This window comes from Coregonus clupeaformis, chromosome 17 (genome assembly GCF_020615455.1).
Source record: "Coregonus clupeaformis isolate EN_2021a chromosome 17, ASM2061545v1, whole genome shotgun sequence".
Classification (NCBI taxonomy): domain Eukaryota; kingdom Metazoa; phylum Chordata; class Actinopteri; order Salmoniformes; family Salmonidae; genus Coregonus; species Coregonus clupeaformis.
The window spans coordinates 67974646-68002609 of NC_059208.1; the positions used below are offsets into that span (position 1 = coordinate 67974646).

Here is a 27964-nt window from a genome sequence, read left to right on the forward strand (position 1 = left end):
AATGGTAATTAGCCAACAACAGGTTGCAGCTAGCTAGCTGGTTGCGATGATCCGGCGCTAGGGTCCAGTGATTCCGGCAGAAAGTCCGATAAGCTCTGGGTCGATAGCACGCTGTGCAGACTGGCCGACGAATTGTCCAGGCTAGAGCTAGAGCTGGCTGGTGGATAGTGTAGGCCACGGACAATGGTGAAGACGCTAACGGTGACTAATAGCAAGTAGCCATTCAGTTGCAGCTACACTAGTTTCAGCTTAAGGTTCTTGATGAAAGTTATAAAGAAATAATAGAATCCTTTCCACGTTGGGTGAGGCGGGTTGCAGGAAAGTATATTTAGTTAAAGAATGAAAAGTAAAAATTTAGAAATATATACAAAATAGACAAAAAAAACAAGAAACTGGATATTTACACTAGGACAATGAATAAAACCGCGACCGCACTGCTACGCCATCTTGGATAAGTAGCAGTGCCATGATGCAGCCACCACTATACGTGAAAATATGGAGAGTGGTACTCAGTAATGTGTTGTATTCAGGACAAAAAGTGAATATCTTTGCCACATTTTTTGCAGTTTTACTTTAGTGCCTTGTTGCAAACAGGATGCATGTTTTTTTTAGGTTAGTATTGTGGAGTAACTACAATATTGTTGATCCATCCTCAGTTTTTTCCTATCACAGCCATTGAACTCTGTAACTGTTTTAAAGTCACCATTGGCCTCATTGGGAAATCCCAGAGTTTCCTTCCTCTCCGGCAACTCAGTTAGGAAGGATGCCTTAAAAAATCATGTCAAACACCGTTATTACACACATAGTGAGTCCATATAACTTATTATGTAATTTGTTAAGCACATTTTTACTACTGAAATTATTTAGGCTTGCCATGAAAAAGGGGTTGAATAATTATTGACTCAAGACATTTCAGCTTTTCATTTTTTATTAATTTGTAAACATTTAGAAAATATAATTCCACTTTGACATTATGGAGTATTGTGTGTAGGCCAGTGACCAAAAATCACAATTTAATATATTTTAAATTCAGTCTGTAACACAACAAAATGTGAAAACAGTCAAGGGGTGTGAATTCTTTCTGAAGGCACTGTATATTAAAATAGGAACATGCATGAAACAATATTAATGTACCACTGAACAAAAATGTAAAGTGTTGGTCCCATGTTTCATGAGCTGAAATAAAAGATGCCAGACATTTTCCATACGCACAAAAAGCGTATTTCTCTCAAATTCTGTGCACACATTTGTTTACATCCTTTTGGTGAGCATTTCTCCTTTGCCAAGATAATAATAATAAATAATATGCCATTTAGCAGACGCTTTTATCCAAAGCGACTTACAGTCATGCGTGCATACATTTTTGTGTATGGGTGGTCCCATCCACCATCCACCTGATAGGTGAGGCATATCAAGAAGCTGATTAAACAGTATTATGATTACAAAGGTGCACCTTGTGCTAGGAACAATAAAAGGCCACTCTAAAATGTGCATTTTTGTCACACAACACAATTCCACAGTGAAATGTGCATGCTGACTGCTGAAATGTCCACCAGAGCTGTTGCCAGAGAATTCAATGTTTATTTCTCTACCATAAGCCGCCTCCAACATCGTTTTAGAGAATTTGGCAGCACGTCCAACCAGCTTCACAACCCCAGACCACATGTATGGTGTCTTGTGGGCGAGCGGTTTGCTGATGTCAATGTTGTGAACAGAGTGCCCTATGGTGGTGGTGGGGTTATGGTATGGGCAGGCATAAACTATGGACAACGAAACCAATAGCATTTTATCGATGGCAATTTGAATGCACAGAGATACCGTTACGAGATCCTGAGGCCCATTGTTGTGCCATTCATCCGCCGCCATCACCTCATGTTTCAGCATGATAATACACAGCCCCATATCGCAAGGATCTGTACACAATTCCTGGAAGCTGAAAATGTCCCAGTTCTTCCATGGCCTGCATACTCACCAGACATATCACCCATTGAGCATGTTGGGGATGCTCTGGATCGACGTGTACGACAGCGTATTCCGGTTCCTGTCAATATCCAGCAACTTCCCACAGCCATTGAAAAGGAGTGGAACAACATTTCACAGGCCACAATCAACAGCCTGATCAACTATATGCAAAGGAAATGTGTTGCGCTGCATGAGGCAAATGGTGGTCACACCAGATACTGACTTGTTTTCTGATCCACGACCCTGCCTTTTTTTAAGGTATCTGTAACCAACAGATGCTTATCTGGATTCCAAGTCATGTGAAATCCATAGATTAGGGCCTAAATAATTTATTTTAATTGACTGATTTCCTTATATGAACTCTAACTCAGTAAAATCTTTGAAATTGTTGCATGTTGCGTTTATATTTTTGTTCAGTATAAATAGCCTATCATTTTTAGGAATTTAATTAAATTGGAAATATACCTTCTCCGCATGCACTATAGTTAGGCCCTATAAGCTAATAATCATTTAATTAATATCATACAATACATTGTATCATACAATACATTGTAGGCACACTTGATCTCCCGTGCCCAACAGAGAATTGCACTCGACTTGCATTTTGACTCATGAAGGAATCTCGACTAAGAAAAGGTTGGTGACCACAGTTCCAGTCCATGGCTGCCTATTGTGATTATTACTGTTATATCAGGGCATTATGTTACAGTCTCATAGTCTATTAATTATAGGCCTATGGTTTATAATATGTAGGTCTATGTGAGTTGAATGTTAAATGTTACGTAGGCCTACAATACTATTTTGTCTGTAATGCGAAATCACTTTAGATGGTTTGTTGTGTGTGATCGATTACAGTAGGGTAGGCTATGCTTTTATGAGAATTTAATGATGATTTGAGTGCCCAAATTTTGGCCCACCTACATTTTTGCTGGCCCTGCCATCAACATATTTCTGCCTACGTCACTGCCTACCTCTACAAAAACATGGTTACTTGGAAGCATTTAAAAACATTTTGGGAATATTTGATGGTACGATAAAGTCATATAACCACTATTGATTTTGACCAATGTGTGATTCTTGTTTTGTTTGACCCTCTCCATGGGACCATGGGTACCGTTCCCAGCTAGTTGCCCAGTGATTGGGGGGTGGCTGATGGGGGAGAGATTATGTTTCTGTGGGGTAATTGGAGATTAGGGGATCGTGTTGCATGTCTTTTCAGACACACAAGCAAAACTGGAGCATTTGCTTAATGGTAGGGCGAGACAGCGGAGTAGGCTTTGTCCTGTTCAAGCGACAGCTGTTGCCCACATTGGTGAGATGATAGACACAAATCTGCACACTCCCAACTGACATGACAACCTCAGAAGGTTTCATGGACATTCTAGTTGTTGTGGTGTGTTACTTTCATTCTTGGCTTGCAGCTTTGTATTTGACTTAATTGCTTCATACTCACATAGATCATTTAATTGTTGCATAAATCTAAGTTGGAACCAAATATGTCCATGTTTATGAATACAGGTAATATTAGACCAGAAGGGTGAATCTTATTGTCTACTCCTTGTCCGTTTCCACTCTTCAAATTGTCTTCTTTTGTGTTGGATCTTACATGTGTTTCCCTCCTTTTACATATTAATCTCAATAAAATAATATAATTCTACCTTGTGCTTTGTATTTATTTTCTAAACATTGAAATCAATGTTGCATCAGTGTTTGCACTTGTGACAATAGGTGAGAATTAAAGACACGTTGCCTCTGTCATCTTTTTTAAATGTATTTTCTGTTACATTCGTGTTTTATATTCCCTCATAGATTATATGTGAATAGATCATGTCTGAATCAGGAAATTGAATGGACAGTTTGATGACTATCTCAGTCATCTTCTCTTTTAGTTCCAAATAAATTAATCATAATTACATTGTTATTATATTTGTTTAGTTGCAACACAAGAGAGAGTGGACTATCTATTTAATGTCCATGACCCACATTTTTAAACACCTACCAGGCCTAAATGACTTCCAAGCAGCTCTATAATTGAGAAAATCTAAGATTGGGAAATAACTTGGAGGTATTATTTTAGCAGCTAGTGGCAATGGAAGCCTACATTTAACAATTGTTTGTAAAAAAAAAATATTTTTATTTTTGATACATTTTAGTCATTTAGCAGATGCTCTTATCCAGAGCAATTTACAGTAGTTAGTGCATACATATTAATTTCTTGAGCGGTATGGTTGGGAAAGTTATGTTGGTCTATTAAATAATGATATCTATATTGACACACTAGTTTGAAAAACATTTGGCTTGTATAGGCAACAATGGAACCCCCCGAGTATTCTCATGTGAAATTCCATTCAACCCACATAGGATTGCTGAGAGCTGTTATTAGGCTACGTGAGTCAGGGTAGCTAGCCTACTTTATTACACATCCAAAACAGAGATAACGTAACTATCTAACACTGTGGAGGTGGCGTCACGCAGACATCTTCACTTTGAAGTATGCCATCTATGCACAGCCATCTACTCTGCCCTTGTCTTTTATTAACATCAACAACGTGCAGGTAAGAAGAGAACGATTATAGGCTAACGTTACCTACATTTACAAGCGTTTTTATAAAAGGTGATGGGCTGTGTTCCCGGGTTATTTTATATCATTATTTGTTTATTTATAGACGGTGGATGTCCGTGTAGAGGCAGTGGAGAGAGATTATTTCAACAACGCATTCCATTGAAGAAATTAGATCAAATCTAGCCTAATTTTGTCATAAAATGTTTTTATATCTAGGCTACAGAAACGACGGTCTGGTGGAAGCATAGGGCGGAGCTTAGCTCCTACTTTTTTTGTTTTTGTCTGGAAGCCTATTACTTGTAACTGTTAGTCTGTCTAGTACTAAGCCGATTCTATTTCAAGGGTAGCGAGTCGAAACGGGACATCGAGACCATGATTAAACGACCCGTCTGAAACTTTGCACACCGGGCATAGTGAGCGCAGAAAGAAATCACGCCAGGAATTCATCTGGGAGCAGTAGGCTATAAACATCTAATTGGAGGACTATCCCCGCTAAAATAATTGGACAACTTTCAACGGATGTAGGCTACTGTCATCGTGTTCTTGTTTTTTACTGAAGTGTGTTGTTAGTCTACTGGAGGACAGAACAAATTCGTTTAGCCCTTGATTATAGTCAGGTAAGTGACTTACAAAAAAAAAAAAAAACTACTTCGATGGAAATAAACTCAAGTGATATTAGGCTATGCAACGACAGTTCATATGTAAATATTTGGCATTGTTTTAGTTATTGTTTTTCATGGTGTCCCAAAACGGTTGAGGACAGTGCATTGTTCTGAAGAGGAGGGGATAAACCGTCCTTCAATGGTTAATTAATTCACAATGCGAACTTGATATTCAACAGGCAGTTTGGAAGGTTCTATAATCTCCAGATCTATAATGTATATTGTAGACAACTTGACTTGATTAGAGACAGCATTTCATTTTTGACTTGACTTCTCAAGATAACGAAAACATAGGCTAGGCCTACTCTGCTGTCACACAATTGCTTTCCATTGGTTTCTTTCTGTAGGCCTATCTTATCCTTTTCACACATATCTTTCTTTCTCTTTCCATTCCTAAGGCAGACTATTGGTGCTATCATTGTCAGTGCACATACACAAACTTGTGTTTGTGAGTGGCCCTAACAAGAGACAAGGCGTCTATTGTACAGGATCAGCAGCAGATTACTAGAATTCCTTTTCTCTCTGCTCGCTCAATGGCTTCTCAGTCTACTCCATCTGGACTGCATAAAAACCCACACTGGCAACTTTAATATTTTAATGCCTTTGTCATTCTTCAACTGTTGCTGCTGTTTAACCTTCTCACCACAGTATGTTGGAGACATATAAAGAAGATATGGACAGTTAGGCTATAGACAGTTAGACCATCTCCATCTTGAGTTGTATTTCTGTATTGCAGGTAGGTATCCACACAGCATGCTATAGAATGGTCGGCCAGGGCCAGAGACACAAAAACACCACTTTCAAATCTAAGTCTTGTGACTAGGGAAAACGTACAAAATCTTTGGTCACCCAAATAAAAATGGCTTGGATGACTTGCCTCCTGGATAGCCCTACACTTTGAAATGAAGCATAACCGTGTAGGCCTGACGCAGTGGACATAAAGCTTGGCAAAATAGGATGTGCCATATAGTAATCTGATGATTAGAGGTCTGTAAAAGTAATGATGTGTATATATAGATAGAGAGCGAGAGATGCCTGTAGATGGATCTGGATGGTTGAAAGACTGTCTGTTTGTCTGTGTTGTCTGTCTATCTCCAGGCCATCAGACTGTTAAATAGTCACCACAAACTGGCCTCCGCCCAGTACCCTGCCCTGAACATAGTCACTGTTACTAGCCGATTACCACCCTGTATTCTACCCTGCACCTTAGAGACTGCTGCCCTATGTACATAGTCATTGAACACTGGTCACTTTAGTAATGTTTACATACTGTTTTACCCCCTTTATCTGTATCCTGTATGGCTAATAAGGCTAATCCTACATAACTACTGCTGTACACACCATTTCTATTCATATACTGTCCATAATGTCTATATACACCATTATATATATATATTTATATTCTGGACTCTGACATTGCTCGTTCTGATATTTATTAATTCCTTTATTTACTTTTTTGGATTTGTGTGTAATGTTAGGTATTGTTTTGTATTACTGCTGTTGGAGCTAGAAATAAGTATTTCGCTGCACCTGCAATATCTGCAAAATATGTGTACGCGACCAATAACATTTAATTGGATTTGACAGACAAAAAGACAAATAGACAAAGACAGACAGATATTCTTTGACAGACAGATGCAGAGACATATATTGTAGGTAGACAGGCATACAGATACATAGCTAGCTAGAGATAGATGGATGGGTAGATAATTATTTGAATAACCTCTCCCTCCTCCCCCATATAAACACACACACCATCCCCCCGCCTGTGGCCAACATGTGGGGAGGTAATCCGCTGCTATTAGGGTAATCTTCTCAGCATGGCGATCAATGGGGAGTATGGTCAGCAACTATCAGGCAGGCAGAGTATCGCCCTCCCCAACAAAATTAGGGCCAAGGAAAAATGATTTAATCATACAGATTAAGTGGGAGAGACATGGTGGAGGGAGGTTGTGTGTTGAGATTTTTCAGTGATAGGGTTTATCTTGAAAGAGTTGTTTTGAAATCATGTAGATAGGTAGGATCTTGAAATCATTGCAGTCGTGTATTATTACCATGATGGGTGTATTCAAGACGCTTAGTGCTGCGGTCAATGTAAGGTACAGGACAACCTGCTTTAAAAAAAAAAGACAACGTCATAAATACCTCATATAATCAATAGCCTAATAGGAATGTTTTCTGAATAACCTACCTCCCGTGTCAGGCGCAGGGTACAGTAGTGGCATCATCAGTAGTATGCAAATTCACTGTTTTCACAGCTGCTGTGCCACTGTGCACTACTGTAACTGAAAAACACCATTCATAGTCAAGAATGACAGTTGAGCATAACACCGTTGACATGTTTCAAACTCAAACTGTGAGTGTGCTTTTGCTTAATTTTCTTTGTGCAATAATGTGTGTAAAGGCTGTAGAGGACATAAGAGGGGTTTTGGTGTGTGTAAGTAGAGGTGCGTGTTGTTTTTACATGCTAATGACAATGGGCAGTCAACATGTAGGGAAGAGTGTGTGTGTGCGTGTGTGTGGAGAGCGCTCACTTGCGGCAGCTGTGTTTAGAACACACATGCTGGTGTCTGGTGAAGACCTTGGCTCTGGTCAGTTGGCAATGCCACAACTGAGAGCAATGTGGGCAGAGGACTCTGTTCTGGCATGGTGTGTTTGTTTGTGTGTGTGCTTGTGCAACCGTTAATGTGTGTATGTGTTTGCATCCGGTTAGTGTGTATGTGTGTGTGTGCATCAGAGAGATTTTGCTGAAGGTGCATCTTCTCTTTATGTTGGTACTAAACAGAGCGACACAGGAGGATCTACTATCTAACCATAGAGGCTGTTCATGTGACTGTCTTGCCAGCATTCAGTATGCTTACTGTCCCTGTTTTTGGCTTTCTAACTTTGGGATAATTTGAGCATAACCATGCTTCATATGAAGTCCCTTTACAGAGCTATCAATCAGGCTAAACAAATAACCAGATGGGTTTTAACAAAATGTATATACAGTACACAACGGCACTTAAGGGCCAATATTAGGCATCTTTAATAAAACATTTTCACTAAGGTCTCCCACTCTATACAGATGGGGAACATGTTGCCTGATTAGTGAATGGATATAGGTGCCAACATTTGTTCTTCCACTAGTTAAATCCGCAAATTAGGCCTTGTCATTTAAGAAAACTACAATGGGAGGTGTCATGTAGTTTTTAGCGATTTATTATTCATATGGTTTCATGCAAGTGGTTGCATTGTTACTTTTTAAATCTGCAAATTGCCTTGTACTACTGCTAATACAAGGGGTGGGCAAACTACGGCCCGTGGGCTGGATCCAGGAGGTCCGTTTTTTTGTGATAAATGATTATTTTTTTTGGGGGGGGGAAACACTCCAGGCCACACTTGAACGTCTACAACTAGATAGAAAGCATGTAGAAATTATAATGGACCAATATATTTTCTAAATAACTGCCCCTTTTCTGGCCCTCATTGATTTTGACAAACAAATCGGTCCCAAAGAAATCTGTGCAGCCTTCTGTTGAATTTCAAAATCCTGATGTGGACCTCGAGCCAAAAGGTTTGCCACCCCTGACCTATGCGGTATATTGTAGAGACATTTGGGGCTCTATCCAATCCGTATTGCTGAAGTGTTACAGATTGCGCGATAGAAATGTAAAGGTAATTTCTGATTGAGACCCTGCTAACGCTGGAACATTGCCTTTAAATTTCAATCACACTGTAACACTGAACTTCCGCGATACGGATTGAATAGAGCCCTTTGTCACAAAGGCCGTTATTGTAGCTACAATTCATACAATGAAGTTAATATTAATCTCTCTGACTTAATATAGCATTTAATGTATTATTCATCCATTGCAAATGTGATAAACCATTCAGTTGAGATGCTTATGTTGTTTGGGTTAAAAACAGACATTTCTTTCTAAATAATTTACACAAACAAACTCCATCACCCCATTGATTCACAGTCTGCTATAAAACTAGACTTGAATAAAACCAATGTCCTCTGGAGTTGCTGAGCAACTTTTTTTTTTTTAGGTCTGCAGGCCTGTTATCCGCAAAAGTACAGTAGTTCCTCTAGTGTGTCCCATTTGACATCAGGCTTATGTGACCTTTTCATATCTGAGTTCCTGGCTATTCTGTGTCAGTGCTTCATTATTTTCTGTGTCTGATCATCCTTCCTTATGGTTGACATTCGAATAGCTGCATTACAGTTATGTGGACTTTGCAGCCATTCAATGATGACATTAATTGATCGATCAAATACCAAGGGAAGTCAAAAAGGCAGTAAGACAGTGAGTTTACTCATTAAGGCCTGGAGTTGTGCAGCTCCGATCTATAGTGTATCCCATTTGATTGGTCATGTTCTCTTGGTCTGTCTGACTGTGGGTAGATGTTAACTACCCATGATTGATCTGCTGGGAAAACACATACAGGGTTACCCTCTCTCCTCCCACTATTGCTGTAGTATTGGCCCATAGTCAAACTTCTGAAATACTGCTCATTGAAGCACAATAATCCTTAGCTAGATGTAAAATGGGGCGACTTCCTCACCAAAAAACATCAACATTATTTACATATTTAATTGTTTTAGCTTAGATTAATTCTGACTGTTTTGAGGGAGAAATGGGGATCAGCAGACGATGTCACCTAGGTAACATTTTCAAATGTTAGATTGCACATTGTAGCCAAACTACTTTTGATCTATCCCATTACTCTTTGTGAGATACGAGACTGATCACTGCAGGTGGAATCGTTGAGCTATCTGACGGAAGACAATGCCCTTAGATTCTTATTTTCAGAATCACCATCCATTACAGCCAACATAACATTTAATTCAGAAGACTTGAGGAGGGAAACAGAGTGAGGTGGAGGGGAACCCTGCCTTGTCTGCATTTCAATATACAGATGTAAGATCTTAATTTGATCACCCTGTTGCAGGAGAACATTCCTGCAAGTCAGGAAATGTAAAACTTGTAGTGTATTTGAGGTTTAAAAAGGCTTTTGAAGTTTGTAATGTCCACTTTGAAATTTCAGACTTGTTTTTTCCTTACAAAAAATGTATCAACCCCTACAAAAATGTCCATGAATTATAATCCACATAATTCATATTTCTTGTTGCTGCAGGATTATTTTCCTGCTGTAGCAAACTGGCTCAAATTAAGATCTCACATCTGTAGGGGAAACACTGGTAATTTGTCCAGATGGGAGATGAGGAGGCGAGGCAGTCCCAGATCCCTTCTGTTCAGTCCTCTGAGACAGGGAGAAGAAGACAGGATTGGATGGGTCTCAGGGTGTCCGGTTACCTATAGTCTATACTGTAGTCTTCAATGAGGTGGTGTTGGAAAAGATGCTGCACCACCTCAGGGAACCTGATCCCGATGCTGCCAGCTGTAATTAAATGCACACAGGAAATGAGGACATATTGGATACCACTTCATTAGAATGATCCCCCACAAATGATGTGTACATGTTCAAACTGTCAACAAACTATACATTTTAAAGCTACAATATGTAACTTTTTGGGCGACCCAACCAAATTCACATCAACAGATCTATAACACACATTTCTTTCTCATTGAAATCAAGTCTAAGAAGCGGTAGATCTATTCTATGTGCACTCTTTTTATGCTTCCTGTTCTTAAGTTTTTGCATCTTTTACTTTCGGGTTTTGTACACCAGCTGAAAATACAATATTTTTGGTCATTAAAAATATATTTCACAGCGTTTAGATGGTACAGTGATTCTCTGCACTAGCTTATGCACATACATAGCTTATTTTGTCACATTAACTGAAATTAGGCAAACTATTAGAATTTGAGCAACCAGGAAATGGTGGCGCGTTTTTTGCATTTTACACCTAATAGTACAAGGAGGACCAAGGCACTCTTTATATAATTAAAATGCCTTTATTTGTATGGCATGTTGAAGGGAACAAAGATTTTTAAACTCTGACACGTTTCAGCAGCATGGCCTTCGTCAGGGAGTACACAGATGTACTTTGCACTCACTGGCCAAAGAGCACCTTCTATTTACAAAAATACCTACTATTGTGTACCCTAGCAGCGATCACCTTCTTTCTTTTTTCTACAAACTAACAGTTTTATTTAGTGACTGTAAGACTGCAAATGATTTAATAATAGACAGTTTTTAACAAGTAATTAGGCCTAACTATTGACTAACTACTGTTTGTTGTGAAAGGTGGTGATAGTATAATTCACATTGGTTGACAAGTCAATCCAATGCTAACCAAAATTGGATGTTAATCTGTTGTCTATGTGGTTAGTTACTTCCTGGATAAAGCTACATAAGAGGGATAGCTTAGATGTAGCCTACACAGCCTTAGGCAATATGTTTTACTGGCTTTAGACTACGTGCCTTTCATTTCATAATTATGTGAGCTTTCCTTGCTCTTTACTCTTACCATGACAGAGATGCATCTGAAAATGTTGTGCTTATTGCCAGGCTATACGATTCTAGGATTATCACCATGTTTAGCACCATTTCAGCATCAAGTTCCACCAATTTCATCAATCAGCAAATTGACACATTTACTATTATAAGTATACAATTAGCAAATTTACGCTCATTGTAATCTCTGTATAGTGACACTCATTGTTTGCTCAACAAAACATTAGCCTGCCAGGCTGCCGCTAATTAAATATGAAAGATGTGCTGTCTGCGAAATTAGATTAACTTGGATGAAATGGTTCATATGTATTGGCCATGTTGGCCATATTACTTTAGATATTCTCATTTCAGTGTTCAACCCTTGTAGCATTCCAGATTCTTATATTCACTGTGTTTGACAGAGAAACAGACAGAGGGTTGGATGGAGAGAGAGAGAGAGAGTCTGAGCTGACTTTACCATGATAATCTAATCCCTGTCGAGAGTGCTTTTTTTAGAGAGCAAGTTAATGCCACCAGATTATACTCCAGTGTCTCCCACACCGACCAATCCAGGCTGCAGAGATGGAGAGGTCCGTGCTGTACTGTCAGGCCCACCAGGAAAATACAGGAAACACCGCCTCATATACACAACATTCTGGAATTGCTCAAAATCTTGCCTTAAACACGTAGGGGAGCTATATGTGTGTGTGTGTGCGTTTGCGTGCATTTTCTTCATTCCCTCAACCTCCATGCTCAAGATCCCTCCCTGGTTTACCTCCAGCACATTGCAGTGGTGTAGCAGGCAGGGAATGTTAAAAGGCAGCTCATTGAGCAGCTCATCACATGCTATCAAGAGTAATCCCTGTGTATTTGTTGTGTAACAGGGTGGAGAGTTGAACACACACACACACACACACACACACAGTGGCAGCAGCAGCATAACCACACCAGCTGCTGGTTGCTTTAAGGGCCAGACATGCTGTGTGTTTGCACCAGTGCACATTTTGCACCTCTTATGCCATAATGTTAAAACAAAGCATGAACATGAGACTTAATCCTATATCTTAATATCTTACTCTTATTTGAACAATTACTTTAACCTTTTTGCTTTTCTGAGGGATATAGACTAGATAGTTTTGTGGATTCTGGAAAGTGGTGTTTCACTGTAGAATTAGGTTATAGTCGGAATGGCGACAAGACATCCTTCCTCGTATCTGTTTAGCTGATTGACATCTATAAACAGTATTTCTAACACTCACATTGTGTGCACCACATCTATACAAAGTGAATGTATGTAACACATCTATACACAGCTTTTCTTACATACCAGCACAGTTTTCTTACAAGTGTACAGAGTGTTTCTTACCCACCTATATACAATATTTCTTACATTCTATCCATAACAGTATTTTTGACACACAGTGTGTGTAACACATCTACACACAGTGTTTTGACAAATCTATAAACAGTGTTTCTTACCCAGACATACAGTTTTTCTTGTTTCCACATTATTTGACACGTCTACACAGTGGGCGTGTGTTTCTTACACATCTATAATACAGTGTTTCTGACACGTCTCCACACAGTGGGCCTCCAGGACGTGGATTAGGCAGACAGTGTATTAGTCAGTGTGGTGGACGCCCGAACTGCAGCACGGCCCAGTAAACAAAGCCTCATTTAAAGGGCCTCTACACTGTGACCTCACCGCGACAGACGGCTGTCATCCTCGTCGCCTCTCACACCTCTGTCTGTCTGTTTCTCTGTAGCTTGACAATGGAGGCGACCCTCTGTGGCCAAAATAGGGACACTTTGGACCAAAGAGGATCCCTTTGTGATCAAAGTAAAGGCATCCCCCTGCCTATCTTTGTTGCTCAATTTACTATCACTCTTTTGTGTATTTTATGTTGTCTTGTCTCTTCTTTTGGCTGCTGTCTTATGTATTTTTGACCTTCCACCTACAAAATAATCAAGGTGAATCACTGGGATAAATTCACCCAATCCCTAATTGACCCCTAGCCTCTATGCATCTAAATTAATTGGATAGTTGTAAGCAATATCATAATAGCTGCACCTTGCCCTTTGATAAACTCACAGGAATGTTCACCTTATTGTGTACACCTAACCAATCCTTACAGATCTAGAAGGGAGTAAGGGCTAGAGGTTGATTTGGGACTGGGCAAGACACTAATTTGGAACACTGACAGAAGCACACTGTATAGCATCACATTAGCATAAGGACTGTCACATGCTAGCTCTAGTGGCTATGTTGGCACAGCTTGCGTTTGGTTGAGAGAGCATATGTGGGTGACTTCATCATCACACACAGACAACACACTCATACTCAGACACAGGTTCACTGGTGCGTGTACACATAGCGGCACACATACATGTATTCACATACTGTCTCTCTCTGTCTCTTTCTCTCACTCACCACACACACACTAGCTCAGACACACACACACACAGGCTTTTAGCTCAGCACCAGAGCCCTGGCCATGGGGAGTTTATGCTGAGCTGGTTTGGACGTCAGGCTGAATAAATGTGAGGACAGCTGACTGGACATGGCTATTCATCTGCCAAAGAAAAGAGGGAGAGAAAAGAGAGAGGGAGAGGGGGTCTGTAAAGAAAAAGTCAGCCCAGAGCATCATGTTTGGCTATCTGCGCCTGTGTGTGTATCCTCCATCGATGTGTCCTCTGTTTTTTGTTTGTGTGTTTTTGTCTGAAGCATCACACTTCCGCTATTTTGAAGTTAATGTTATATCTTTGTTTTCATTGAATGCGTTATCTAGCTAAGCTAGGCTATAGCCTACAGTGGGGGAAAAAAGTATTTAGTCAGCCACCAATTGTGCAAGTTCTCCCACTTAAAAAGATGAGAGAGGCCTGTAATTTTCATCATAGGTACACGTCAACTATGACAGACAAAATGAGAAAAAAAAATCCAGAAAATCACATTGTAGGATTTTTAATGAATTTATTTGCAAATTATGGTGGAAAATAAGTATTTGGTCACCTACAAACAAGCAAGATTTCTGGCTCTCACAGACCTGTAACTTCTTCTTTAAGAGGCTCCTCTGTCCTCCACTCGTTACCTGTATTAATGGCACCTGTTTGAACTTGTTATCAGTATAAAAGACACCTGTCCACAACCTCAAACAGTCACACTCCAAACTCCACTATGGCCAAGACCAAAGAGCTGTCAAAGGACACCAGAAACAAAATTGTAGACCTGCACCAGGCTGGGAAGACTGAATCTGCAATAGGAAAGTAGCTTGGTTTGAAGAAATCAACTGTGGGAGCAATTATTAGGAAATGGAAGACATACAAGACCACTGATAATCTCCCTTGATCTGGGGCTCCACGCAAGATCTCACCCCGTGGGGTCAAAATGATCACAAGAACGGTGAGCAAAAATCCCAGAACCACACGGGGGGACCTAGTGAATGACCTGCAGAGAGCTGGGACCAAAGTAACAAAGCCTACCATCAGTAACACACTATGCCGCCAGGGACTCAAATCCTGCAGTGCCAGACGTGTCCCCCTGCTTAAGCCAGTACATGTCCAGGCCCGTCTGAAGTTTGCTAGAGTGCATTTGGATGATCCAGAAGAGGATTGGGAGAATGTCATATGGTCAGATGAAACCAACATAGAACTTTTTGGTAAAAACTCAACTCGTCGTGATTGGAGGACAAAGAATGCTGAGTTGCATCCAAAGAACACCATACCTACTGTGAAGCATGGGGGTGGAAACATCATGCTTTGGGGCTGTTTTTCTGCAAAGGGACCAGGACGACTGATCCGTGTAAAGGAAAGAATGAATGGGGCCATGTATCGTGAGATTTTGAGTGAAAACCTCCTTCCATTAGCAAGGGCATTGAAGATTAAACGTGGCTGGGTCTTTCAGCATGACAATGATCCCAAACACACCGCCCGGGCAACGAAGGAGTGGCTTCGTAAGAAGCATTTCAAGGTCCTGGAGTGGCCTAGCCAGTCTCCAGAACTCAACCCCATAGAAAATCTTTGGAGGGAGTTGAAAGTCCGTGTTGCCCAGCGACAGCCCCAAAACATCACTGCTCTAGAGGAGATCTGCATGGAGGAATGGGCCAAAATACCAGCAACAGTGTGTGAAACCTTGTGAAGACTTACATAAAACGTTTGACCTGTGTCATTGCCAACAAAGGGTATGGAACAAAGTATTGAGACATTTTTGTTATTGACCAAATACTTATTTTCCACCATAATTTGCAAATAAATTCATGAAAGATCCTACAATGTGATTTTCTGGATTTTTTTTTCTCATTTTGTCTGTCATAGTTGACGTGTACCTATGATGAAAATTACAGGCCTCTCTCATCTTTTTAAGTGGGAGAACTTGCACAATTGGTGGCTGACTAAATACTTTTTTCCCCCACTGTATATCAGGGCTCTCCAACCCTGTTCCTGGAGGGCTACCCTCCTGTAAGTTTTTGCTACAACCCCAGTTTTAACTAACCTGATTAAGTTTATAAATCAGCTGATTATTAGAATCAGGTGCGCTAGATTAGGATTGGAGTGAAAACCGACAGGACAATAGCTGTCCAGGAACAGGGTTGGAAACCCCTGGCCTATATATTGTATTGCCTTCCTTCATGTAGACCAATTGAGGGAACACTGCCCCTCTCATCTTCAATAGAGCTTACCTTCTTTGTAAGGTTCAACGTAGAGCTAATAGATCTTTTAAAAGGCACACTCCTAAATTTGTTTTGAATTGTAAATATTGCAGATTGTACCTTTTTCAAATAGCGTCTTTTTGCTCTTTGTTTCTATTAGCATGTTGTCTAATGCACAAATCAATGATCATTCAAGATCATGGTGTTCTCTGTTAGGCCCATTTCTGTTTAGTTTGGGCTTTTGAAGAACACTGAGATTTATACGAACAGTGACATAATAAAGGAACAGCCAGACGTTAGAGAGGTCGGAACACACAACACACTGTCAGAAGCCTTCTCACTCCACTAAATGACACAGCATGTGTTTAAACCCTCTGAAAGAAATACTATTCTTGGTTTGTTTTTGTGTGTGTATGTTGTGTGTGTTTTCTATTCAGGAAAGTTTGGTGGTGATATTTAGTGTCTGAGTATGTCTGGATGTGGGCAATTCCAACATAATTATGTTGAGACTAAGATTTTTTACTTTAAAATGAATGTCAAACAAAAACCAATGATTGCAAAGTTCAACAAACCATACAACGCTATGCACAAGGGCTACATTTAACAATTTCCAGAACATTTTACAAAGCACATTTACTTGAAAAACAGTGCAGATGCAAAGTTTTGTAACAGACTGACAGCTTGTGCTGTTTGTGCCGTCATTCTGTTACAAAACTTTTGTTCTTCAAGTAAATGTGTTTTTACCAAATGTTCAGTGGAAATTGATAAGTTTGACCATGGAATTGCTCATGTCTGTCTTACATTTTGTGAGGGTTTATAAAAAGATGGTGTTGCTGACTTAAAGCAATTAGGCTAGTTAAGGTTGCTATATGGATTTTTATGACCCTAAACCTAACAATTACCTAGTTGGTAACTAGTTGGAAACACTTCATACTCTCCCGAAAACTGTACCGGGGGTGACTCATTTAGCCTGCTTGTAAGACACACATACACACACACAGGCCTGACGGCCCTCCACCACCATCTGTTGCCTCCTTTCGCTCTGACATCATCTCACCATCCCCCCCATTGTGTTAACCCATCATCACCCGGCCCGGCCCGGCCCGGCCTTCACCTTAACCCCTTAATTACCACTAACCACCCCCCTCCCTGTCTCTCCCCCCTTCCAGAGACACTGTGCCACTCGGTCTGTACGCTAATCCGTCAGCGTCTGCCCTGTTAACACCTGCCACCACACTCGTCTAACTCAACTCCCATTCTGAAGCCCATGCCAGTTTCTTGGCTGTTTCGCTGGAACAGCACACACAGTGAAAAGCCTGTAGTGACACACAAACACACACATGCACACATGCTGAGACACACACACACACACACACACAGGCACACACACATACGACTCAGAGTGGCCTGAGACGGGACAGATAGGTCTCTTTTGTCATCGTCCTCCCCCCAAACCCCCCTGCTCTTCCACCCCTAGACATCTTTTGCAGGCCCCATTGCCCAACAATGGCCACCGTAGGACCCCCTGGTAATGGATGGAGGGTGAGACGTGAGGAAATGTGACAGTTCTGGTGCAGCTGACACAATGGTGTTTCTTTCCCGCGGCTGCCTGCCCTGCATTGGCTAAAAGAGAGCCTGGGCACTTTGCGCACTGTTATAGTTTTCTAGAAGGAAGCCACCATCTTCTGCTGTGGTCTGTGAAACCACCCCCCTGCCGCTAATTACTTGGCCGTAATGGATGTGTGTGTATATCAGTGTATATCATCCACAACACTGAACAGATGCCCCTTCACAAAGATACATCTTTATCTTAGACATAAATAATGAATGTATGTTTTTATTGTATTCTGAAGTTGTTTGAAATAGGAACAGCTCACGTTTTATTTTACTTTAGGGTATCTATTGTGCTGGAGGAGTTGATTATGAAAATCTTCATCATATTTATCTCTTAACTATACTGATGCCACCTGATGCCAGTGACTCTTGTATGAGTGAGTTTAACTACCGTTCGTTGATGACAGCACATTTACATTTCCCTTCATATTACTACCACTCTCGATGTGACCTTGCTGTTCACTGTTAGTATTGTGAGTGTGTGTGTGTGTGTGTGTGTGTGTGTGTGTGTGTGTGTGAGAGACTGTCTCAGCCTGTTTGTTTGTGTGTGTGTGAGAGATAAAGAAATGTAGTTTGTTGATAATGGTGTATTGATGGGGTTTGGAGTGGACTGGCCCTGAGGCCTCATCCTGACTTCATGCTTCACTACACACACGCAATTAAGGCATGGAGAACAGAGGACACACACACACACACTTTCAGTATAAGCTTCCTTTAAGGACAACCGTCAATCATCCTGTTGTGAACAATAGTAATTCAAAAGTAAGTGTAATGCAAATTCTCTCCCTCTCCTCTCTTTCTAACACACACAGTTACATTTATACAACTTAAAGACGTAACACTCTCTTACGTTGTGACAGTGAAACATACACATTCAAAAACCGACTATATGTAGAAATTATGATTGTTAGTCAAGTAGTCCTATGTAAACACTTTGCACTTGGGCCCAGTGCGAGACGCTCTTTCAAATTAATGAAAACTTAAGGTGTGGTTGATATCATTTAAATATATTAAATATACCAAGGAATGGGATGTGTATTTTCTCTTTATTAGCAACCATCATTGTAGAGAGGCTAGTCCTTTAGACAAAGTTGTTGATGGTCTTTGTATGGTCATAGCGTTGTTTTGTTGTTGATAACTGCAGCATGATAGCATTTCCACTCTGTTTGACCTCCTAGTGACTGGTGACTATCAACTGTGTTGTCTCTGCCTGTCTGTCTCTGTCTGTCTCTGGGTTGAAAATATAGCCTACCAGATGTCAGTTATTGTATTGGTTGCGTGGTTATAATAAAACCTATTCTTAGATTTATAATATGGCCTAATTGTTTTTTCTTGTCTTTTTCTTGTGTTTTTCAATGATAATCTCCAGTCTTAATGATTGTTAAAGAAAATCCCTCGAACAACAGAAGTAAAGCAACATCTACAGACCTTTCCCTCATCACAATCACTATGAGAACCTTATGACTTTGGAACGCACGGGTCAATTTTCTTCATCAGGGATCAACAGACACTTGAACTGCCACAGTCCATGGAGGTGGTGTCGAAGCAGGAGCGGGCGGACCAAAGCAAGGCTGACGCTGTCAAGAGTGACCAGGAGGAGGACAATGCGACGGCCTCTGGCCACACCTGTGGTCTCTGCGGACGGAGCTTCCCTCTCCTGAGCTCGCTGTCCCAGCACATGCGCAGGCACACCGGAGAGAAGCCCTACAAGTGTCCCTACTGCGAACACCAGGCGGCCCAGAAGGGCAGCCTGAAAGTCCACATCCGCAGCCACAAGCTGGGCCTGTTCAGCCGAAGCCTGGGCAAGAAGGAAGGGGAGGGCAAGAAAAGGGTGGAGGAGGGGGATGGGGAGCAAGGACAAACACAGGGGGACCCCCAGAAACTGGATAGTCCCGACAACAACCTTGCCAAAGGCACCTCGGCCAAGAAGCACAAAGTCAACGGCAAGACAAAAAAGAAAAGCTCCAAGAAGAAAGGCGAAGACACAGTCGTCCAGGATGACGGCAAGGAGGACAAGCCGCAAACCACGGCTGAGGGCAACTCATTTCCGGGAGGGACCAACTGGGTGGACGACAGGGACGAGGAGGCCAGTGCTGGCTCCTTCCCCTGCGGCTCTTGCAGCCAAGTCTTCCCCCAGGCCCTGCTTCTCAAGGCCCACATGAAGAAGCACCGCGGCTCCCTGGACCACGGCTGCCGCATCTGCGGACGGCGCTTCCGCCAGGCCTGGTTCCTCCAGAGCCACATGAGGATTCATCGGGCCAAGAGCCAGCTGCGAGGTGGGGGTGGTGACAGCAGCGAGTCCCCGACCACCCTCAACGGCGTCCCCCGGGAGCCGGCGTCCCTGGTGAACGATGACTGTCTCTACGAGCTGTGTGCCGGCTGTGGCAACTTCTTTTATGACCGCAAGACCCTCAGGCTGCATGAGAGGGTCCACAAGCAGAGCCACACCCCCAGCAAGCCGACGCAGCAAGACCCCGACAACGGCTCGTTATCACCCGCCGCCAAGAGGCGCTTCCTGGAATGCCTTAACCTCAGGGCAGCTGGGGCTGGAGAGGCAGCTAGGGAGGGGAGTCTTGGAAGACGGATCCCCGAGCTGGACCCAGTATGCAGTTACCAGGCCTGGCAGTTGGTCACCAGAGGAGGGCGTGTGGTGGAGGTGACAGATAAAAGCCTAGGCTGGGAGGAGAGGCTGGCGGATGCCGACGTGGCGTTTGACCGGGAGAAGGGCGAGTATGTGCCGCTAAAACAGGAGAAGCGGAAGAGGCAGCTGGACTCCTCCCAAAGCAAGAAGAAGAAAGGGGCCCAGGATGTTGTCATTAATGGTGGCAGCGGTGGGATCTCCCACCAGCAGGGTGACAGTAGAAATAGCCGCACCTTGTTGAATGGGCTCAGCCCAGAGACGTTTGGAATATTGCAGAAAAAGGTGAAAGATGGTCATCAAGCCAGCAAGCAAGCCACCAAATCAAACTCTGCCAGTCAGCCCAGCACAACAAGACAAGAAGATTCTCTCTCTGCCATTTCCATAAAGAGGAATAGTATCAGGGACCCAACCTATGAAGGTAAGACAAAACCACACTATCACCTAGATTAGCAACAATAATTTGATTTTCCTGAAATTACATGACAAAAGGCATCTTGGTTATATTCACACTTAAAATCCTGATTTGAAAAGTTTTCCTCAAAAAGGAGCATTACAGCAATAATGAAATCATTCCCCCCAAAATACAGATATTACCACACCAAATCTCACTTCCATATTAATTGAAGTAAATCTGATTTTTCACAGTGATTCAGTCATGGTTGGTTTGGTTTCTTTTGCTACTCAGTCCTGAGTTATGATCAATCTAATATCGTCCCATGGTATCAGGAGACCTCGTGTTGATTAATCAAATTACAGATCTCAACATAACTAAATGCCTCAGTGTATGTGGACACATCTCTCTCACGAGCTGCTGAAGTATGTAGCATACTTAGCATAGTAGACTGCACATTGAGCAGTTTGTCAAACAGGTTCCTCTTCTTATGTTGTGGTTTAATTTGAATGTATTATTGTACACCAACTGATTATTGTAGACAAGCCAGTCTGAAAAGTGATGCTGCTTTTACTTTTAAACTCTGTGATAGGATAATAAATGGTTACCTTCCTAGTCCTCTTGATAACAGTATTAACCAAGACTCATAAGTACATGGTTACATGATAAATATGCCCATAACTAGCAACTCACAAGTTTATAATAGTCTTGTAATGTTTGAAATTACACTCATGACATTGACAAGCAAAAAGTGATAGATATAATTATTACTCACATTTGAAGTAGTATGGAAGTGGGTGTCTTAGTTCAGTTTTCCAGTTAAAAGCTGGTGTTCAGTTGCCATGGAGCAGTACTCATACAGGTAAAATGTGTGCAGCAGTTGCCTTTAGGGTGCCACTGCAAATGATATGGCTTCATGGCGCCATCGTGTGGCATGGATTGCCCATTCCACCCTTCATCCTACATAAAGGAATATGAAAGGCCCTTCCTTCTGGTACTTCTAGGCATAACCCTTTCTGTACCATTCATATAGCTTGACATTTGTTTATGAATGTTTTCTGGAATATACTATATGCCTTAAAGGGTTCATGAAGGCTTCATTAAATGTTAAAAGTTCTGTTGGATTATGAACACAGTTGAATTTATCTTATATTGCAAATAGTTGAGTTGTTAGGGTAAATGACTGAAAAAGGACTGATGAAAAGTAGCATGACAATGTCCTCCTCTCTCATCCACATGTTCGTGAAAGCATGTTACCATTTATTAAATCTTCACATCTTGCTGAAGCTCATTTTCTTAAATTGTCTGTTTTTCAATGTGAGCTTAGTCTACCTGTACTCTGCTATCCACAGATACCAAGCCATACTTCTGCAAGCACTGTGACTTCCACACCAGCGACCCCTCTTGCTTCACGTCCCACATGCACAAGCTGCACAAGCACATCAGGGATGCACATCATCACATACTGGGAGCTGTTATGGAAGACCCGAGCCACGGCGCTCCCAAAGCCTCAGGTTACATGGAATATCTCCGGCTGAAGAGCACACTGCTCAGCCAGCCCTACTGGAATCCTCCTGGCCTGGAGAGGGCGGCATCAAGCGGCCAGTCAGAGAAGTCGAGCCTAAAGGTCAAAGGGCAATCCTCTCAGGATGCCATCATCAACGCCAGCCTCCTCAACCTATCTGCCCCGCCTGAGGGCCAGCAGGAGGATAGTGGTGCGAACCCTGTGGCAGCGCCGTCCGAGGGTAAGCTGGTCAGACACCAGTGTCCGTTCTGCACCCACACAACCCATTACCTGGAGGTTCTGTGGATCCACCAGCGTGTGGCCCACAGGGTGGATAGTGGCAGCTCCCTGGCCCCCAAATGGGCCCCCTACGTGGCCGGTTTCGTGGGCTCCAAGGCTGCAGGACGACGCACAGGGCCCCCACCGTTCCTGGAGGGCAAAGACTGCCCAGCGCTCCCAGTTCCCCGGGCCCAGCGCACAAAAGCCCCAGGTTCCACCACCACACAACCTTCAGGTGGAGGCACAAAGAGGCCAAAGACCCACACAAGCACTACAAGTACTACTGCCCAGTCCAACACCAGCCAGGCCATGGTGTCAGGGTCGCGTACCTCCACAAGGTCGCCCCCTAGTGGTGGGGAGTCGCTCCTACCGCAAAAGAAGAAGTCGTCGAGCCGCCCAAGCCATACGGAGGAGGTGGCAAATAAGAACGCCCGATCTAAAACGGAAGCCCACCTCAAAGCTCCTGCCACCACCGCCTCGACCAGCATCCGAGGCTTCTCCCAGAAGTCGACAAGCAGCCCAAAATCTGGAAGCCATCATCCGGCGGCTGCGAAGGGAAGCCTGCTTCCACAAGAGGGCCTCGGCTTTATTCTCGCCAGGAACCATGGCAGGGCCGACCACGCGTCCCATCTTACCCCAGACAGAACTCACCTACACCCCCAGCCCCATCCACACTCCCACAGCCATCCACAGAATCCCCCTGCAGCCCCGAAAGGTCAACACCTTTGGTCAGTCACAAACATGTTTGGGGCGCAGGGCAGCAGCGGGTACCTGGCACCCGCCACACTCCTCGGCCACGGGAAGAGGGAGTCGACTGCTGGGGACAGCAGAGACACCCCGATGGACATGGACATCCTGGGTCTGTTGAAGAACTACAACCCCCACGACCTGGCAGCTCTCTACCAGCACTGGGGCTTTGTAGATCCCAGGCTTGACCCACAAGGTAAGGGGGGATTGAGTGTTGGGTAATGTAGTCCATTAATGACAATGGCATTGGGTAATGTTCACCACAGCCCTACATAATTCAGCATGTACACAGACACACAGAGAGGAAGAGAAAGATAGACATTCACAAAACGGACCATGTACTCTACACTGTACACTAAGGTCACGTCGAGAGTAGCAGCTCTAACCTGCAGCTTGTCGTCGTAGATAACATCATCGTTCTCTTTAGCCCTTTGAGTCACATGTAATAAAGTGACCTTAGTAGTATGAGTTTTTCATTTGATTTCTCCTCCGCCTTTTCTGTTTTTCTTCGAGTGTTTTTCCATGAATACTAATAGCTTGGGGGAAACATGTTTACCAAGGCCGACAGAAGGACAGTGCATGTTTCTACCAGTCAAGGAATAGGTCTCTCTGTCTGCTGTCGACCTGTGTGTAGGTCCTGGGGTGGTGTGTGTGTGTCACAGTGGACGGGGAGGACGGCTCATAATAATGGCTGGAACGGAGTGAATGGAATGGTATCAAACACGTGTTTTAATAGCATTCTATTAACTCCATTCCAGCCATTATTATGAGCCGTCTTCCCCTCAGCAGCCTCCACTGGTATGTCAGTATGTGCGTGCAGGGATCACAGTGACACAGATGGGCAGTGGGCACCCAGTACTGTGTGACAAGGATAAGGGTGTGTGTGTGTGTGTGTGTGTGTGTGTGTGTGTGTGTGTGTCAGAGAGAGAAAGGGAGAATGAAAGAGGCGGCATCGAGGCCACACACACACACACACACACACACGCACACACATACAGTAAATTCCACTCCCAGAACATCAGAGCGACCTGACACAATCGGGGTGACAGCAGGGGAAAGAGCAGCGAGCAAGTACAGGGAAAGAGAGGGAGAAACAAGAGGGAGTGAAAGAGTGACCTAGTGAGAGGGATAGGCAGACATAGAGAGAGAAAAAGAGCGAGAGGAGCACATCTGACATGTGACACGGGAGCGCTGGCCAAGGGCACATCAGAGGCCCGGCAATTTAATTTGCAGTAATTTATGTGTTACCTCCTAGGCAGCCAGGGGGTGTGTCAGGGCTGTCAGATTTGGTACGAAAGTCGTCATCCACTGCCCTGAAGGAAGCCTACCCCTCCCCCATCTTAATGGCACATTGGAAGTAGTAATGAGCCCAATACTCTGTGGCTTAGGTGGTCTAGCGGTTAGCTTCGCCCCCTCCAGCACACATGTATACCTGTGACTGCATGGGTTCAAATCTGACCCACAGCCCTTTGACTCTCACTCCTATTCTTTCCACGCTATAACTCTGACTTTATTCTGTTCAATACAAATCTTGGAAAAAAAACTATGAGCTAACTAACTAGCTACTGTTTTTGCATAATACATGCCTGCTGCACAGTACCGGTGGGTAAAACGATTGGATAAGTAAAAATTGTCTCAATTTTCATCAATGGAACAGGTTAGCTACCTATCCAACACTGCAATTAGAGCTAGCTGGCTAGCTAACATTAGCATACTGTAGCAGGTCAGCTGCAATGCTAGCATTTACTCCATGAACAAAGCAAACTATCTAGCTAGCTACCAACCTAGAAAAATAGAGGCAAGAGAGTGGTGTTAATGATTTTATAAAAGTGTTAGAAAACGGAGTATGTTAGATAATCCAGCTGGTCCGGCAGTGGTCGGCATTGTTTTCTATGCGTTCTTGTGTTCAGACTTCAGACGGTAACAACCCAGAATTGGATTGGTGCAAGCAGAGGCTGAATAGATTGGTGCAAGCACAGATTTGCACACACACACATGAAAAAACAAAAAAAGGAATTGAAATTTCTTTACAAGGTGTGTGTTGTGCCTGTGCATGCCAGTCTGCCTTTGTGTGTGCTTTTGTCCTTGGATGGCAGTCCTTCAACTTTGAACAAACACATTTGCTTGTGACACTGACCTGTGAAAATGTTTATACATTATTAATCAGATGTCAGTTATGGGGATGTACAGTAATTGGTGTGTGTGCATGCTAATGAGATGCCTGGCCACCAGCACAGTGACCATTGGTCCTCTGTAGTTCAGTTGGTAGAGCATGGCGCTTGCAAAGCCAGGATAGTGGGTTCGATTCCCTGGACCACCCATATATAAAACTTATGAGTGACTGTAAGTTGCTTTTGATAAAAGTGTCTACTAAATGGCATATATATATATATCCCACAATTCACTGGAAGACCAAAAACTAGAATAAGCAGAAAAGCCATAATTTCTTCCCGTTTGTCACTCCAAGGCAATATTACCTTGAAATCTAAACAGAATATTGCCCGAAAAATACACCAGATACCTTAACTTACTGTGATATTATTAGATTCAGTTTTTTCTTGTCTTGGTTGTGAAGGTCTTGGGATTCTAAAGTGTTGCTCTGTCTCTCTTGTTTCTACAGCGATACTGCAGTACAATGGTCATTTTGGAAATGAAGTCCATTCCTCCACAGAGGCCTCCAAACAAGTATGCTATTTTCCTTGTTTGGGTTTTGTTTTGCTGTGACGGTTCTCCCCCTTATAATTCCTCACCTTTGCCAGAGTCTGGTTGAGTGGTAATGCCCCCCTATATGCACCCTGGGCCAAGTTTATTACAAGTTACCTATCTGGATTTCGGCTATCGGATAGGATTTAATGCATAGAAACAGAATCCGTCTCCTTACTGTCTGTGCCCCTCTTCGATGTATAGCTCCCTCTTTGCCTTCCCACTATCCTGTCAATAACACAATACAAACGATATTTAGACCTTTAAAAAAATCCCTCACCACTCTTTTCTGCTCCCAGCTCTGAGAATCCAAAAGAGAAATCAGTGTTTGAAACACTAAAGGCGAGGCAGTGATACTTGAGCGTCTGTGTCAGACGGCTGTCTACCTCTTTCTCTGTTTGGTACGAGGAGCTGACAGGAAAACAAAAAATAAAAAAGCCTTGACATCCCCCTCGGGGTAAACAGTCGTGCGTCTCCATATGGCATGTCAACATCCTGCCAATCATGACCACACGCAGGCCCTCCTGGACGCTCTCTACCTACCTGTCTGTTGTTCTCTTCTTATGTTCTTCCTCTTCTGTTGCCTTTATAATGCGTGAGACGTGATGACACACTGGCACACACCGAAAGATGAACTCACACACTCACGCAAACTGATATTTTTGCACATTCAGAAACACACACAGAAGTATACTTGCACACACACAAATACACTCAGAAAAACGCACGCGCACACACACGTGTCTTAGTATGATCTGTGATCTGACTCCATTTTGCTCGTTGTCTCTGTCCTCTGCAGGTGAGTGGTCGTTCCTCTGCTTCCACAGCCTCTCTTAGGAAGGGGACATGAAAACTCTGCATGCCACATGCCCTGAAAACTCGACTTCCCAAAATGTACTGTTGCAAGATGAGAAGCCTGCAGTCCCTCACAGGAACCAAGCCATGACTACAGGAGAACAGTGGCTCTTCACTTGATGGGCCCAATTGTCTCAAGGGACACTCTTTGTTTACAACTAACTAACCCTCCCGGACTGAAAAAGCTACCATTACATGTGGACGTGCAGAGTGGACATTTATCCCCAACTGGGGCGTGAACTCACAACCCTCTGCACTGTAACTCAACATACCCAAGAAGCACCGTCAATACCTTGGACACAGAAAGGCCAAGGCATTTCTGCATCCAGAGCGACATAACTTCTCAGGAAGGCAGTAGCAATTCACTTAACCATCTGCTACATCACACACTGGGCTTAGATGTTTCTGTGGTGACAGTATACTGACCTAGAGATGGTGTAGTTGTTTAGCTTGTGATGATTGAGTTCAGGCTGGGTTAGTGATAACTGATCCTAAATCAGTTGTTAAAGGGCAGGAAACCAGGATCCCCCATGATGTTTTATGTAACCTTTAATGCAAACCCTTTAAATCCATGTCAGATCAAAAAGACAAGCAAAGACTGAAACTTTCATATTATAGCCCTGCAGAGAATTGATAGAAAATGTTGAAGTAATCGGATTGGTATGTGTGTTTACTGTGAATGTGTGTAAGTGTTTTAGTCATCTGTTTATTTTAGCTTTTGACACTTTTTTTGTATTATTTGGAAACGGTTTGGATTGGTCAGGTCATCCAGCTCACACAAGCAAAGTTACCATCCACCTTTAAAGCTGGAATCTTTAATGGTGAAACTGCCATGTCCATTTGTGATATTACAACAAGAAACAAATTACTGCAAACAACAAACACTTTTTTTCTCTCGGACATCATCGCGATAGAACAGCAGCATATGTAGTGCATTTCTTTTTTTTTACCTTGATGCACGACTCTCCCCACCTCTGCTTCGTCCAACAAACAAAATCAATAACAATGGC

At 42.8% G+C, this 27964-nt stretch overlaps 1 protein-coding gene across 2 annotated transcripts; it reads left to right on the forward strand.

The window, feature by feature from the left end:
- Positions 1–4381: 4381 nt before the first annotated feature.
- On the forward strand, positions 4382–27288 carry LOC121585844 (zinc finger protein 516-like). Of its 2 annotated transcripts, none has more exons than XM_045226469.1 (5): positions 4382–4517; positions 19204–20893; positions 22219–23592; positions 26017–26081; positions 26899–27288. In XM_045226469.1, the coding sequence occupies exons 2-5, from the start codon at positions 19363–19365 to the stop codon at positions 26947–26949; spliced, it is 3021 nt and encodes a 1006-aa protein (XP_045082404.1). In that variant the 5' UTR covers positions 4382–4517; positions 19204–19362; the 3' UTR covers positions 26950–27288. The 2 variants fall into 2 exon arrangements, with proteins under 2 accessions (XP_045082404.1, XP_045082403.1); XM_045226468.1 differs by lacking the exon at positions 4382–4517 and adding an exon at positions 4835–5142.
- The last annotated feature ends 676 nt before the right edge of the window (positions 27289–27964 follow it).

Excerpts from the sequence above, each read along its gene's own strand:
- LOC121585844 (XM_045226469.1), top strand. The coding sequence starts at position 19,363 with ATGGAGGTGGTGTCGAAGCAGGAGCGGGCGGACCAAAGCAAGGCTGAC. Across the intron at positions 23,593-26,016 it reads TCCCAGGCTTGACCCACAAG|CGATACTGCAGTACAATGGT; the intron begins GTAAGGGGGGAT and ends TTGTTTCTACAG. Across the intron at positions 26,082-26,898 it reads CCACAGAGGCCTCCAAACAA|GTGAGTGGTCGTTCCTCTGC; the intron begins GTATGCTATTTT and ends TGTCCTCTGCAG.